The 13,361-nt window shown below is 47.6% G+C and overlaps 1 protein-coding gene across 1 annotated transcript in view; it reads right to left on the bottom strand.

Moving 5' to 3' along the window:
- Positions 1 to 13,361, bottom strand: part of LOC126214933 (protogenin A-like) — a 323,877-nt gene that overhangs the window by 267,767 nt on the left and 42,749 nt on the right. The window contains exon 2 of the mRNA XM_049941572.1: positions 7,408 to 7,501. Coding sequence (XP_049797529.1) covers positions 7,408 to 7,465 — 58 coding nt within the window. The 5' untranslated portion in view covers positions 7,466 to 7,501. The remainder of the gene's footprint in view (positions 1 to 7,407; positions 7,502 to 13,361) is intronic.

Genomic DNA, 13,361 nt, shown 5'->3' with positions numbered 1-13,361 from the left:
AGGTTGGCACCAGTGGCGACACCTACAACGTGCTGACATGAGGAAAGTTTCCAACCGATTTCTCACACAGAAACAGCAGTTGACCGGCGTTGCCTGGCGAAACGTTGTTGTGATGCCTCGTGTAAGGAGGAGAAATGCGTACCATCACGTTTCCGACTTTGATAAAGGTCCGATTGTAGTAGCCTATCGCGATTGCGGGTTATCGTATCGCGACATTGCTGCTCGCGTAGGTCGAGATCCAATGACTGTTTGCAGAGTATGAAATCGCTGTGTTCAGGAGGGTAATACGGAACGCCGTTCTGGATCACAACGACCTCGTATCACTAGCAGTCGAGATGACAGGCATCTTATCCGCATGGCTGTAACGGATCGTGCAGCCACGACTCGACCCCTGAGTCAACAGATGGGACGTTTGCAAGACGACAACCATCTGCACGCACAGTTAGATGACGTTTGCAGCAGCATGGACTATCAGCTCGGAGACCGTGGCTGCAGTTACCCTTGACGCTGCATCACAGACATTCCATGCTCTGTTTACAGCATCATGATGGTCGCGTCCATGTTTGGCGACATCGCTGTGAACGCACATTGGAAGCGTGTATTCGTCATCGCCATACTGGCGTATCACCCGGCGTCATGGTATGGGGTGCCATTGGTTACACGTCTCGGTCACCTCTTGTTCGCATTGACGGCACTTTGAACAGTGGACGTTACATTTCAGATGTGTTACGACCCGTGGCTCTACCCTTCATTCGATGCCTGCCAAACCCTACATTTCAGCAGGATAATGCACGACCGTATGTTGCAGGTCCAGTACGGGCCATTCTGGATACAGAAAATGTTCGACTGCTGCCCTGGCCAGCACATTCTCCAGATCTCTCACCAATTGAAAACGTGTGGTCAATGGTGGCCGAGCAACTGGCTCGTCACAATACGCCAGTCACTACTATTGATGAACTGTGGTATCGTGTTGAAGCTGCACGGGCAGCTGTACCTGTATACGCAATCCAAGCTCTGTTTGACTCAATGCCCAGGCGAATCAAGGTTGTTATTACGGCCAGAGGTGGTTGTTCTGGGTACTGATTTCTCAGGATCTATGCACCCACATTGCGTGAAAATGTAATGACATGTCAGTTCTAGTATAATATATTTGTCCAATGAACACCCGTTTATCACCTATATTTCTTATTGGTGTAGCGATTTTAATGGCCAGTAGTGTATTACTCGCAAAAGCTCGCTGGGAGTCAAAAACTGTCACGTGTACACCCAGCTTAAACCCCAGGGCGCTCACATGCACACTGACGCCTAGACTTCACTTCCTTTGTCCGAAAAGAAAGAGCAACCTCAAACTTCCTTTTCTACTGAACTGCTCTCTACGTTGCGTCGGCAGCGTACAATAAATTGTAGCCAGAAAGGGAGACCCTTCCGTCGCACATTAGCTGCTGAACCGTACAGGTATTCCATCCATCAACTCATTTGAGGCGAGTGACCGTATAGGCTAAGTTGACCTATCCACTGATATTTACTCTTGACCAAGACTTGAGTACGTATTTTCTCGCGCCGACATTCTTTGATAAATGTTCCACTCTTGTTTCTGTCGCAGTACATTTCAAGCTTTTGAAAACTTCCTCTGTTGAGGTCGTCAGGAATTACGAGGGTAATCCCAAAAGTAAGGTCTCCCAATTTTTTCTAAGCACACAGACCTGTTGATTTCTACAATGGTTTACATCAGTTTACAGCTTGAACATTTAGGTATTTTTCGACAAAATCACCATTTCTGTCGATGCATTTATGCAGACTCTGTGGCAGTTTTTCTATGCCCATGTCATACCAGCTCACCGCCATGCTGTTCAGAAAGTTATGAACCTCTTCTTTCTCAGGCGGAAAGTGGTATGCCCAGGTCTCGTCACCCGTGACAATTGAGTCCAGAAAGTTGTGCTGTTCGGCAGCAAGCCGTTGAAGAAGTGCGCGGGAAGCATCAGCTGGTTGCCGCATGTGGTCCTCAGTCAGCATGCGTGGCACCCATCTTGCGCACACCTTCCGGTAGTTCAATGTTTCCGTTAAAATTCTGTGAGCGGTGCTTCGGGAAACCTCAGGAACCAACGTGCAGAGATCATCCAGGGTGACCCGCCGATCTTCACGCATGCTTTGCTCAGCCTTCAACACTGTCTCCTCAGAAATTGACGGTCTCTCGCTCCTTCGTTCGTCGTGAATTTCGGTCCGACCAACTGAAAACTCTCTACACCACTTACGAACATTTTTTTGCATCCATGCACGACTCGCCATACACTTGCGTCAATTGGCGATGGATTTCAATCGGCGCAGTGCCCTTTGCGTTCAGAAACTGAATAACTGCGCGCAATTCTCACTTGGCGTTAACATCCAACGGAAGCTGCATCCTCAACGGCTGCCAAACCAAGACTGAGCGCCTGAGCGGAGCGTGCGCATGTTTACACACAGCGCGTGAACTCTTCATGACTGTGTGATCAACTGCCTGCCACACAAACAGAGTTCTGTACTTATAAAAAAAAAAAAAAAAAAACAGGAGACCTTACTTTTGGGGCTACCCTCATACAAGAGGCGTTCAATAAGTAATGCAACATTTTTTTTTTTTCTGAAAGCAAGTTGGTCTTCTTCCAGGATTCTAGCACATAATACTATATTTATCACTATTTTGGCTACAAAACCATATTTTCCAGCATGATCTCCATTCAATGAGACGGCCTTAGGCCACATTACTGGGAGGAAGTGTATGGCCGCATCGTACCACTACACGTCGACGTCGGTGCCAAAGTCTTGCCGCAACAATGAACTCCCCATCATCCGCGTACTGCTTCCCGCGGAGTACAACCTCACGGTCCTTAATTGTTCTTTATGGTTATCCCGTTTGGCGACGAGGAACCTTGTGGCCACACACCTTTGAGTGCCCCGACTGGTGGACTAAAGTGTCAGAACTACCAACACAGACATCCAGCTGTGCACGGAGATCTTTGACTGTGATCCGCCGATCACCTCGAATGAGACTGTCCGCACGTTCCGACATTGCAGCTGTCACAGCTGTGTGCGGCCGGCCGGCAAGCGGGCGATCGGACAGGTATGCGCGACCTTGTTGCGTTCATGACAAATGCCTAACGCAACGACTCACCGCGCTTTTGTTTATTGCCAGGTCTCCGAAGACATTCTACAAGTGCCTATGAATATCTCTCATGCTCTGGTCTTCCGCCAAAGGGAACTAACGCACCTCCTTTACAGACGCCATTTTGAAGGCTAGGTAGAATTTCATGAAATCGTAAGGAGCTGAAACGGGAATATTCCACATGTCCCTCAACAAATTTTGCATCTTTGCAACCGAAACTGGACAAGTAAAAGTGTTCAAATGGTTCAAATGGCTCTGAGCAGTCACTACTTAAACCTACATCCATGCCCGAGGCAGGAATCGAGCCTGCGACCATAGCAGTCGCACGGCTCCGGACTGAAGCGCCTAGAACCTCTCGGCCACAAGGGCCGGCTCACGCCCGGTCCTCACAGTCGATGCAGAACGGTGTTTGACGACGGCGGTTGCTTAACCGAATAGTGCGGTATTTCGTGTTGTACTGCAACATGTCTGCAAGACAGCACTTGAGCGCTTACGATCGTGGACGAGCAGCTGCGTGGTTCGAAGCCGGTCAAAGTTTCACTGCTGTGGCCGCAGTAATGTGTGCGTCCAAAAGTGTCATCTCGCGATTCTGCCAGTACCTCGTCTCCTACCTTCCAAACGTTACAGAAGCTCTCCTGCGGACCTTGCAGAACTAGTTCAAAGGAGAGCTTCTGTAGAGTTTGGAAGGTAGGAGACGAGGTACTGGCAGAAGTAAAGCTGTGAGGACGGGGCGTGAGTCGTGCTTGGGTGGCTCAGTTGGTAGAGCACTTGCCCGCGAAAGGCAAAGGTCCCGAGTGCGAGTCTCGGTCCGGCACACAGTTTTAATCTGCCAGGAAGTTTGCCTACTACAGTGTTTGACAACTGGTGACCCGCCAGGTTAGCCGAGAGCGCTAATGCGCTGCTTCCTGGACTCGGGTAGGCGCGCCGGCCAGCCTGGATGTGGTTTTTAGGCGGTTTTCCACATCCGCTAGGTGAATACCGGGCTGGTCCCCACGTTCCACCTCAGTTACACGACTCGCAGACATCTGAACACGTTCGCACTATTCCATGGATTACACTAGACGCAGACAGCTGGGGGTACACTAAATCTGTCCTGGGGGGGGGGGGGGGGGGGGAAGGGTACTGGGCGGCGGCAGGACGTCCCTAACCGTGCCGACCCTGCGAAACTGCGGGACAAGGCACCAGCAAATGAAGAAGAAAAGTGTTTGACAACTGGTGCAGGACAACCGACAGCTGCTACGGAACACACAAAAGATGACAGCAACAGGAAATGCAGGGGGGCGGAGGGGGACGTTAGCTGCAGCGAAGCCTGTGCTGGAACGCTCTGTACACATTCGACAGTCCATGCAATACGGTGTTTGACGACGACGGTTGCTTAACCGATCACTGCGGTATTCCGTGTTGCACTGCAACATGTCTGCAAGACAGCGTTTGAGCGCTAACGATCGTGGACGAGCTGCTGGGCGATTCGAAGCCGCTCACAGTTTTACTGCTGTGGTCGCAGTTATGTGTGTGTCTAACAGTGTCATCTCCCGATTAAAAACGGTCGCTCAAGGTGTAAATGCTATGCGGAAGCATGCCCACGGTCGTAGACGGAGCACCACACCGCAAGAGGATCGATACGCAGCCTTAGTGGCTAAAAGGAACAGACATCTCATTCTTATGCAGATCGCTGAAGACCTTGCAACCGCTACCTGTGTACGTGTCTCTCGCAGGAACTCTTCGCCGTCATTAAATCAGGCTGATTTGTATGCTCGGAAGCCTGTTAAATGCATCGCACTTAAACTACACCACCGTTGAGAATGAGTTCGTTGGTATAGCGAGCATGCTTGTTAGATGATAATGATGATGATGATGGTGATGGAGAGGGTTGTATAGGCGCACGACGGCAAGGTCTTCAGCGCCCGCTCAGTAACAGACTGAAACGGGTGTCAAGAAAATACTCAGAACAGTAAGATAAAACAGAACGTAAGAAACAGATAAAAAGCTTGGAAAAATACGTGCCTACCCACACCGAAGCGTGGGACGAAGCATGCCGCCAGCAGCCGTGGTAGAGGGAGCTGAAGCAGATGGAAGTGGCTGGCTGACCGCAAGGAAAAAAGGGAGGAGCCAGCCACTCTGCAATACACTAAAACCTCCAGCCTAAAAGTTTAGGCCAGAGTCGAGACACACCACAAAAGTTTAAGACCCTAGACACACACATCTCATCATTAGCTAAAACACAGGGCAGATCCCCAGCAACTTGTGCTTCTGCCCTTGCATCACGGTATAAAACGCAGTCTGTTAAAATGTGCCAGACGGAGATGTGCACACCACAGGCATCACAAAACGGGGGATCCTCCCGCCGTAATGGAAAGCTATGTGTGAGAGGACAGAAGACGCGTGAGGGTCACTTCCTCCCGCCTGAGCAACCAGCAGGAGGAACGCCACGGCCGAGTTGTTGACTTCACCGACCGCAGTTTATTGGCCGTCACCGCCAGCCATTCTTCCTCCCATCACTCCATGCACTTCTTGTGGAGTGCAGAAGTGACAGACTGCAAGGGAAAAGTCACTGGACCACAACCTGCTCTCTGCAGGCGTCCTTGGCAGCTCGATCGGCCTGTTCATTGCCCCATATTCTTACATGACCAGACACCCAGCAGAAGGACACCGGAGTAAGCAACTGTGCCCCAGAGTGATGTTGGGGTTGGGTTGGGTTGTTTTGGGAAGGAGACCGGACAGCGAGGTCATCGGTCTCATCGGATTAGGGAAGGACGGGGAAGGAAGTCGGCTGTGCCCTTTGAAAGGAACCATCCCGGCATTTGCCTGGAGCGATTTAGGGAAACCACGGAAAACCTAAATCAGGATGGCAGGACGCGGGATTGAACCGTCGTCCTCCCAAATGCGAGTCCAGTGTCTAACCACAGAGTGATGTTCTCCGATGAAACCCGCTTCACTGTGGCAAGTGATTCTGCCCACCAGTTAGCGTGGAGATTGGTTGCTTTAAAGGCGGGAGAAGGGACCAAACTACGAGGTCATCGGTCCCTGGCTCCTAATAAAACAATGCCAGAAGTGCGAGAATAAAATGGACGAAACATATAACACAAAACTGAAAGAAAGGAAAAGCCACAAGAACGAAGGGAAGGCAACGAACACTAAAAGGAACAAAAGAGGACAAGAAAACAACAGAGAGACGCTAGACAGAGACGAGAGTAAAACATGAAAGCAGATTACAGTGGGTGGCCAACGACGAGAATAAAAAGGGAAAGCCAGCCACTCTGAAACACATTAGAATATCCACCCTAAAAGCACTAGGGTGGATGACACAGAGGGGCAAAGGACATGCGCTAAAACCTACATAGAAGTATAAAACCCACTCTCACGGATGAAACGTAAAACTAAAGCTCCTGTGGAGGCATTGTCGCCCAACACCGAAGACAGGGTGCTGGGAAACTTGAAAGTCTGCCGCAGAGCGGCTAAAAGCGGGCAGTCCAGCAAGAGGTGGAGCCACAGTGACACTGAGGTGGGTCATAGCGAGGGAGGAGGTAACCGTGCGTTTGCGCGGAATCGGCAGAGGACAACTGATTCCCTGCGAGAGGACTGCATGGAAGGCTTCCACACATTCACACGCAGTTTGCCGTGCGTGCTGTTATGCCATTCCGTCCCCCAAAGCCGAAAAACCCTGCGCGGTAAGACAACGCACGTCAGCTTCGGAGATGCTTATCTCCAGAAGCGGTTTCCGCGTCGCCTGTTTGGCCAATAATATTTGCTCATCCACTCATTACTCGCGCCAACTAAGGTGACAACACCTGTGAGCAGCTCCTCAATTAATTATCATTTATTCTAGAGAAGCTGCACGGTCATCAATGGTGTCTGTTTTTTCGAGAACAGTTACTATCTTCATATTTAGCTGAAAGCTACCCGGCCATTGGCCTTTCTGCGAATGCGCACAGGTTGCCCGAAGTCTTACGGGAATCTTCACCTTAGTGTGCGCGAGTAATGAGTGGATGGGCAAATATTAGGAACATTACGAATGTAGATTGTGGACAGCTGGGAATGTGGGTCCCACGGGGAGCGTGCAAGGGATAAGTCCCTGCAGTCGCGCTTTTCATCTGTGTCATCGGTGGCTCAGATGGATAGCGCGTCTGCCATGTAAGCAGCAGGAGGTCCCGGGTTCGAGTCCCGGTTGGGGCACACATTTTCAGCTGTCCCCATCGAGGTATATCAACGACACCTGTCGGCAGCTGAGGGTTTCAATTACTTATCTCTATGTACTGCTGCTGCTTACTGACCTGCGAGCTCCAGGGCGATGGCTGGAGACGCCACGAGACCGTCTTGAGTCCGCAGCATGCAGCGGTACTCCCCCAGGTCTGCCTTGGGCTGCACCTGCGAACAACACACACAGCTATTCAAACAACTGCAAAACCGCTCCTCTGGCAGCAAAGGGATGCGGGCAACAGATGCTGACTTTGCGGTCCTCCTTGCCGAGATCAGGTGTGTCTTCCGAAAGAGATTTAAACGGGTACAAGTCACCAACTAAGCAGCCATAGGAAACGCTTATACACTACTGGCCATTAAAATTGCTACACCAAGAAGAAATGCAGATGATAAACGTGTATTCATTGGACGAATGTATTATACTAGAACTGACATGTCATTACATTTTCACGCAATTTGGGTGCATAGATCCTGAGAAATCAGTACCCAGAACAACCACCTCAGGCCGTAATAACGGCCTTGATACGCCTGGGCATTGAGTCAAACAGAGCTTGGATGGCGTTTACAGGTACAGCTGCCCATGCAGCTTCAACACGATACCACAGTTCATCAATAGTAGTGACTAGCGTATTGTGACGAGCAAGTTGCTCGGCCACCATTGACCACACGTTTTCAATTGGTGAGAGATCTGGAGAATGTGCTGGCCAGGGCAGCAGTGGAACATTTTCTGTATCCAGAAAGGTCCGTACAGGACCTGCAACATACGGTCGTGCATTATCCTGCTGGAATATAGGGTTTAGCAGGGATCTAATGAAGGGTAGAGCCACGGGTCGTCACATCTGAAATGTAACGTCCACTGTTCAAAGTGCCGTCAATGCGAACAAGAGGTCACCGAGAAGTGTAACTAATGGCACCCCATACCATCACGCCTGGTGATACGCCAGTATGGCGATGACGAATACACATTTCCAATGTGCGTTCACCGCGATGTCGGCAAACACGGATGCGACCATCATGATGCTGTAAACAGAACCTGGATTCATCCGAAAAAATGACGTTTTGCCATTCGTGCACCCAGGTTCGTCTTGAGTACACCATCGCAGGCGCTCCTGTCTGTGATGCAGCGTCAAGGGTAACCGCAGCCACGGTCTCCGAGCTGATAGTCCATGCTGCTCCTAACGTCGTCGAACTGTTCGTGCAGATGATTGTTGTCTTGCAAACGTCCCCATCTCTTGACTCAGGGATCGAGACGTGGCTGCACGATCCGTTACAGCCGTGCGGATAAGATGGCTGTCATTTCGACTGCTATTGATACGAGGCCGTTGGGATCCAGTACGGCGTACCGTATTACTCTCCTGAACCCACCGATTCCATATTTTGCTAACAGTCATTGGATCTCGACCAACGCGAGCAGCAATGTCGCGACACGATAAACCGCAATCGCGATAGGCTACAATCCGACCTTCATCAAAGTCGGAAACGTGATGGTACGCATTTCTCCTCCTTACACGAGGCATCACAACAACGTTTCACCAGACAACGCCGGTCAACTGCTGTTTGTGTATGAGAAATCGGTTGGAAACTTTCCTCATGTCAGCACGTTGTAGGTGTCGCCACCGGCGCCAACCTTGTGTGAATGCTCTGAAAAGCTAATCATTTGCATATCACAGCATCTTCTGCCTGTCGGTTAAATTTCGCGTCTGTAGCACGTCATCTTCGTGGTGTTGCAATTTTAATGGCCAGTAGTGTAGATACGTACCTGGAGACTTCACATTAAACCCGTCTTCCAACGAGACGAGGTAGCTAACGTCGACGTGGAAGCGGACGGGAACTCCGACCGACGAGCTGGCTAACGTGATTTGCACTCAGCCTCCTGCAGCGACCGTTGTCGGCTTTACTTGACTCCCAAAATACAAAGTTTGCTCACGAAAATGTACGCGCGTACTATAGCCGCGTCAACTCTAGTCAGCAATTGTCGAAAAAGAGCGGAGACAATCGTGTAGAAGATTCTGGTCTCGTCGATGGCTTCAACAGCCAACTGTTGGTAGAGGAACACTACGTAATGCTCCACACCTTTCTCAGATACATACTACTAGAACTTACTCTTTAACTTAACTGCATTGTCATACCATTTTCGATTTTAAATTGAATACAGTTGAGGTATATTGTCTAATGACAGTTAGTGCATCCATAATATCCACATCCTCGCTGTTGCATTGACTACCAACACTCCAAAATGACGCAGTTCATCACATACATTTCAAGATCGAGATTCGCTTCTTCATTCAAGTGGAAGATGAGATTTTTCGAAGCTGCTAGCCAACACTCAAAATGATATTTACTGCCAAGATACAAACATCAACCGGCCCATCAACCAGATATAGTACATAAATTTTACAGAAAGTTTCGAAATAGCAACATCTTCCAGTGTGTAACTTGTGTCTATATAAGAGGGTGAGTCACATGAAAACCTGAAATTTGTAATAACAAATCGAAATTTCGCGCCGTTATCCTGTAAGTTGGTAAGCGTGCTAGAAACAGCGTTCAGAATGGCCTGTAGGTGGCAGCATAGTGCAGATGCACACATACAGTCGCAGTATCAGTATAAAGATGGTCGCCCCACTTGCAACGTGCACCAGGGAAGAACAGCGTTCTGTTATTTGGTTTTTGCGTAGTGAAGGTGTGAAACCTATTGTTGAAATTCATCGACGAATGAAGGTTCAGTACGGTGATGCATGTTTGTCACAGCAGCAAGTCTACGAATGGAGTAGGAAGTTCGCAAATGGTGTGACTTCCGTGGAAGATGCTCCTCGTCCAGGTCAGGCACAACGAGTTGTGACTCCACAGAACATTGCAGCTGTTGAAGCCATAGTGAAGGAATACCGCCGAGTGACACTGAATGACATTGCAGCATGTTTACAGATTAATCATGGGTCAGCACACCACATTGTGCATGATGTGCTCCTGTTTCACAAAGTGTCTGCAAGATGGGTGCCACGGCAGCTGACTCCTGAAATTAGAGAACGACGAGTTGATGCTTGTGAAGAACTTCTTCGGCGCTTTGAACGAGAAGGTGATGGCTTCCTTGCAAGAATCGTTACTGGGGACGAAACCTGGGTCCACTTCCACCAACCGGAAACGAAGAGAGCGAGTAAGCAATGGCGCCATTCCTCATCACCAAACCCAAAGAAGTTTCGAACAGAACCATCAGCAGGGAAGGTTATGCTGAGTCTCTTTTGGGACGAAAAATGCGTCATTTTGGAGCATTACATGCCTAGAGGGACCACTGTCAACAGTGCATCATACACAGACCCAAAAAAAAAAAAAAAAAAAAAAAAAAAAAAAAAAAAATCTGCGGCCTGCAATCAAATCAAAGCAACGTGGATTGCCGTCAGCAGGTGTCCTTTGGCAACATGACAATGCAAGGCCCCACACTGCCCGTACAACAGTTGCAACAATCACAGAGTGTCTTCCGCATCCTCCATACTCACCGGACTTCGCCCCAGGTGATTTCTACATGTTTGTACCACTCAAAGACGCAATGGGCGGAAAGGAAGTTCCGTTCTGATGAAGAGGTACGCCACGTGGTGCATGAGTGTTTGGGCGGACTACCAAAAGAATTTTTTTCTAAAGGAATTTATACACTTTGTAAGCACTCGAGGACTTGCACTGAGTGTGGGGCAGATTATGTTGAAAAGTGATACAGCTTTGTACCACTTCTACACAATAAATAATATTTAAGGTTTTCATTTGACTCATCCACGTATATAGACTGGCACTCACGACTTCTGGTCCCCGGGGAAACATTCCAGTTCATTAGCCTTAGGTTAAGGACGTGTCAGTCAAAAGAGGACAATAGGTTTGCCCCCGATGTAGGCAACCCGCAGTGTGGGGTGATGCCCCCTTGCCCCACTACTGTCTCCTAGATTGGTCATTCTTCTTCTCAGTGGTTAGACGACCTTTCGTGGGGTCGCGGGACATTAGTGGGAGAGAGTGCCATGGCGATAGTGCGACGACGAAGTCAGTTGCGGACGCAGTGCTGTAGTTGTGTTGTGGACGAGCAAGTTGCGTACCGGAATGTTGGACATGAGCATAACCTGCCGGCCGGACGATGCAGTGTCACGTACTGTGTTCGGCCGATGTTACCACCAGGCCTGGTGTATGTTCATTCATCCACAATGTTCCGCTTTTGGAGGATAGATTTGCCTTTGGTGGGACTTGAATTACATATCCCATGGCAGACTAATTTTGAGGGGGCTTATTAACGAACAAGAATCTGTGTGCCTTTTGGTATAGGCAGGTCGCGTGTGGATATTGATATCAACAAGTACCCACGAGCTAGCTTTGTGGCCTGTCACTGTTTGTAGAAGCGCCTGTGTTTGTGTGTCTAATACTGCCTTGTTGCAGGTGTGACCTGGGATGTTGTTGTTGTCTCTTTTTATTATTATTATTTCTTTCTTTTCTCAGACGTTATGTCCGGTCAAAAATGGAAAGTGACGCGGACCTTGATCAAGCGTGACTTCCTTTTAACTCTACGGTATATGTTAAATTGCATTTAGGAACTTTCGGGTAATTGAACATGTATCAATAATTACGGATTTCTGTAGTTGTATATATAAGTTTGGATGTAGCTGTATTGCATTGATGTACTGGTGGATATTGTGTGGTATTATTCCTGTAGTTGATAGTATAATTGGTATAATCTCAACTTTATCCTGATGCCACATGTCCTTGACTTCCTCAGCCAGTTGGATGTATTTTTCAAGTTTTTCTCCTGTTTTCTTTTGTATATTTGTTGTATTGGGTATGGATATTTCGATTAGTTGTGTTAATTTCTTCTTTTTATTGGTGAGTATGATGTCAGGTTTGTTATGTGGTGTTGTTTTATCTGTTATAATGGTTCTGTTCCAGTATAATTTGTATTCATCATTCTCCAGTACATTTTGTGGTGCATACTTGTGTGTGGGAACGTGTTGTTTTATAAGTTTATGTTGTAAGGCAAGCTGTTGATGTATTATTTTTGCTACATTGTCATGTCTTCTGGGGTATTCTGTATTTGCTAGTATTGTACATCCGCTTGTGATGTGATCTACTGTTTCTATTTGTTGTTTGCAAAGTCGGCATTTATCTGTTGTGGTATTGGGATCTTCAATAATATGCTTGCTGTAATATCTGGTGTGTATTGTTTGATCCTGTATTGCAATCACGAATCCTTCCGTCTCACTGTATATATTGCCTTTTCTTAGTCATGTGTTGGATGCGTCTTGATCGATGTGTGGCTGTGTTAGATGATACGGGTGCTTGCCATGTAGTGTTTTCTTTTTCCAATTTACTTTCTTCGTATCTGTTGATGTTATGTGATCTAAAGGGTTGTAGAAGTGGTTATGAAATTGCAGTGGTGTAGCCGATGTATGTATATAAGTGATTGCTTTGTGTATTTTGCTGGTTTCTGCTCGTTCTAGAAAGAACTTCCTTAAATTGTCTACCTGTCCATAATGTAGGTTTTTTATGTCGATAAATCCCCTTCCTCCTACCTTTCTGCTTAATGTGAATCTTTCTGTTGCTGAATGTATGTGATGTATTCTATATTTGTGGCATTGTGATCGTGTAAGTGTATTGAGTGCTTCTAGGCCTGTGTTACTACATTTCACTACTCCAAATGAGTAGGTCAATACTGGTATAGCATAAGTATTTATAGCTTTTGTCTTGTTTCTTGCTGTCAATTCTGTTTTCAGTATTTTTGTTAGTCTTTGTCTATATTTTTCTTTTAGTTCTTCTTTAATATTTGTATTATCTATTCCTATTTTTTGTCTGTATCCTAGATATTTATAGGCATCTGTTTTTTCCATCGCTTCTATGCAGTTGCTGTGGTTATCCAATATGTAATCTTCTTTTTTAGTGTGTTTTCCCTTGACTATGCTATTTTTCTTACATTTGTCTGTTCCAAAAGCCATACTTATATCATTGCTGAATACTTCTGTTATCTTTAGTAATTGGTTGAGTTGTTGATTTGTTGCTGCCAGTAGTT

This window comes from Schistocerca nitens, chromosome 12 (assembly GCF_023898315.1).
Source record: "Schistocerca nitens isolate TAMUIC-IGC-003100 chromosome 12, iqSchNite1.1, whole genome shotgun sequence".
Taxonomy (NCBI): Eukaryota; Metazoa; Arthropoda; class Insecta; order Orthoptera; family Acrididae; genus Schistocerca; species Schistocerca nitens.
Note: the sequence above shows the minus strand (reverse complement) of the source record. Positions and strands in the feature narration are given on the sequence as shown.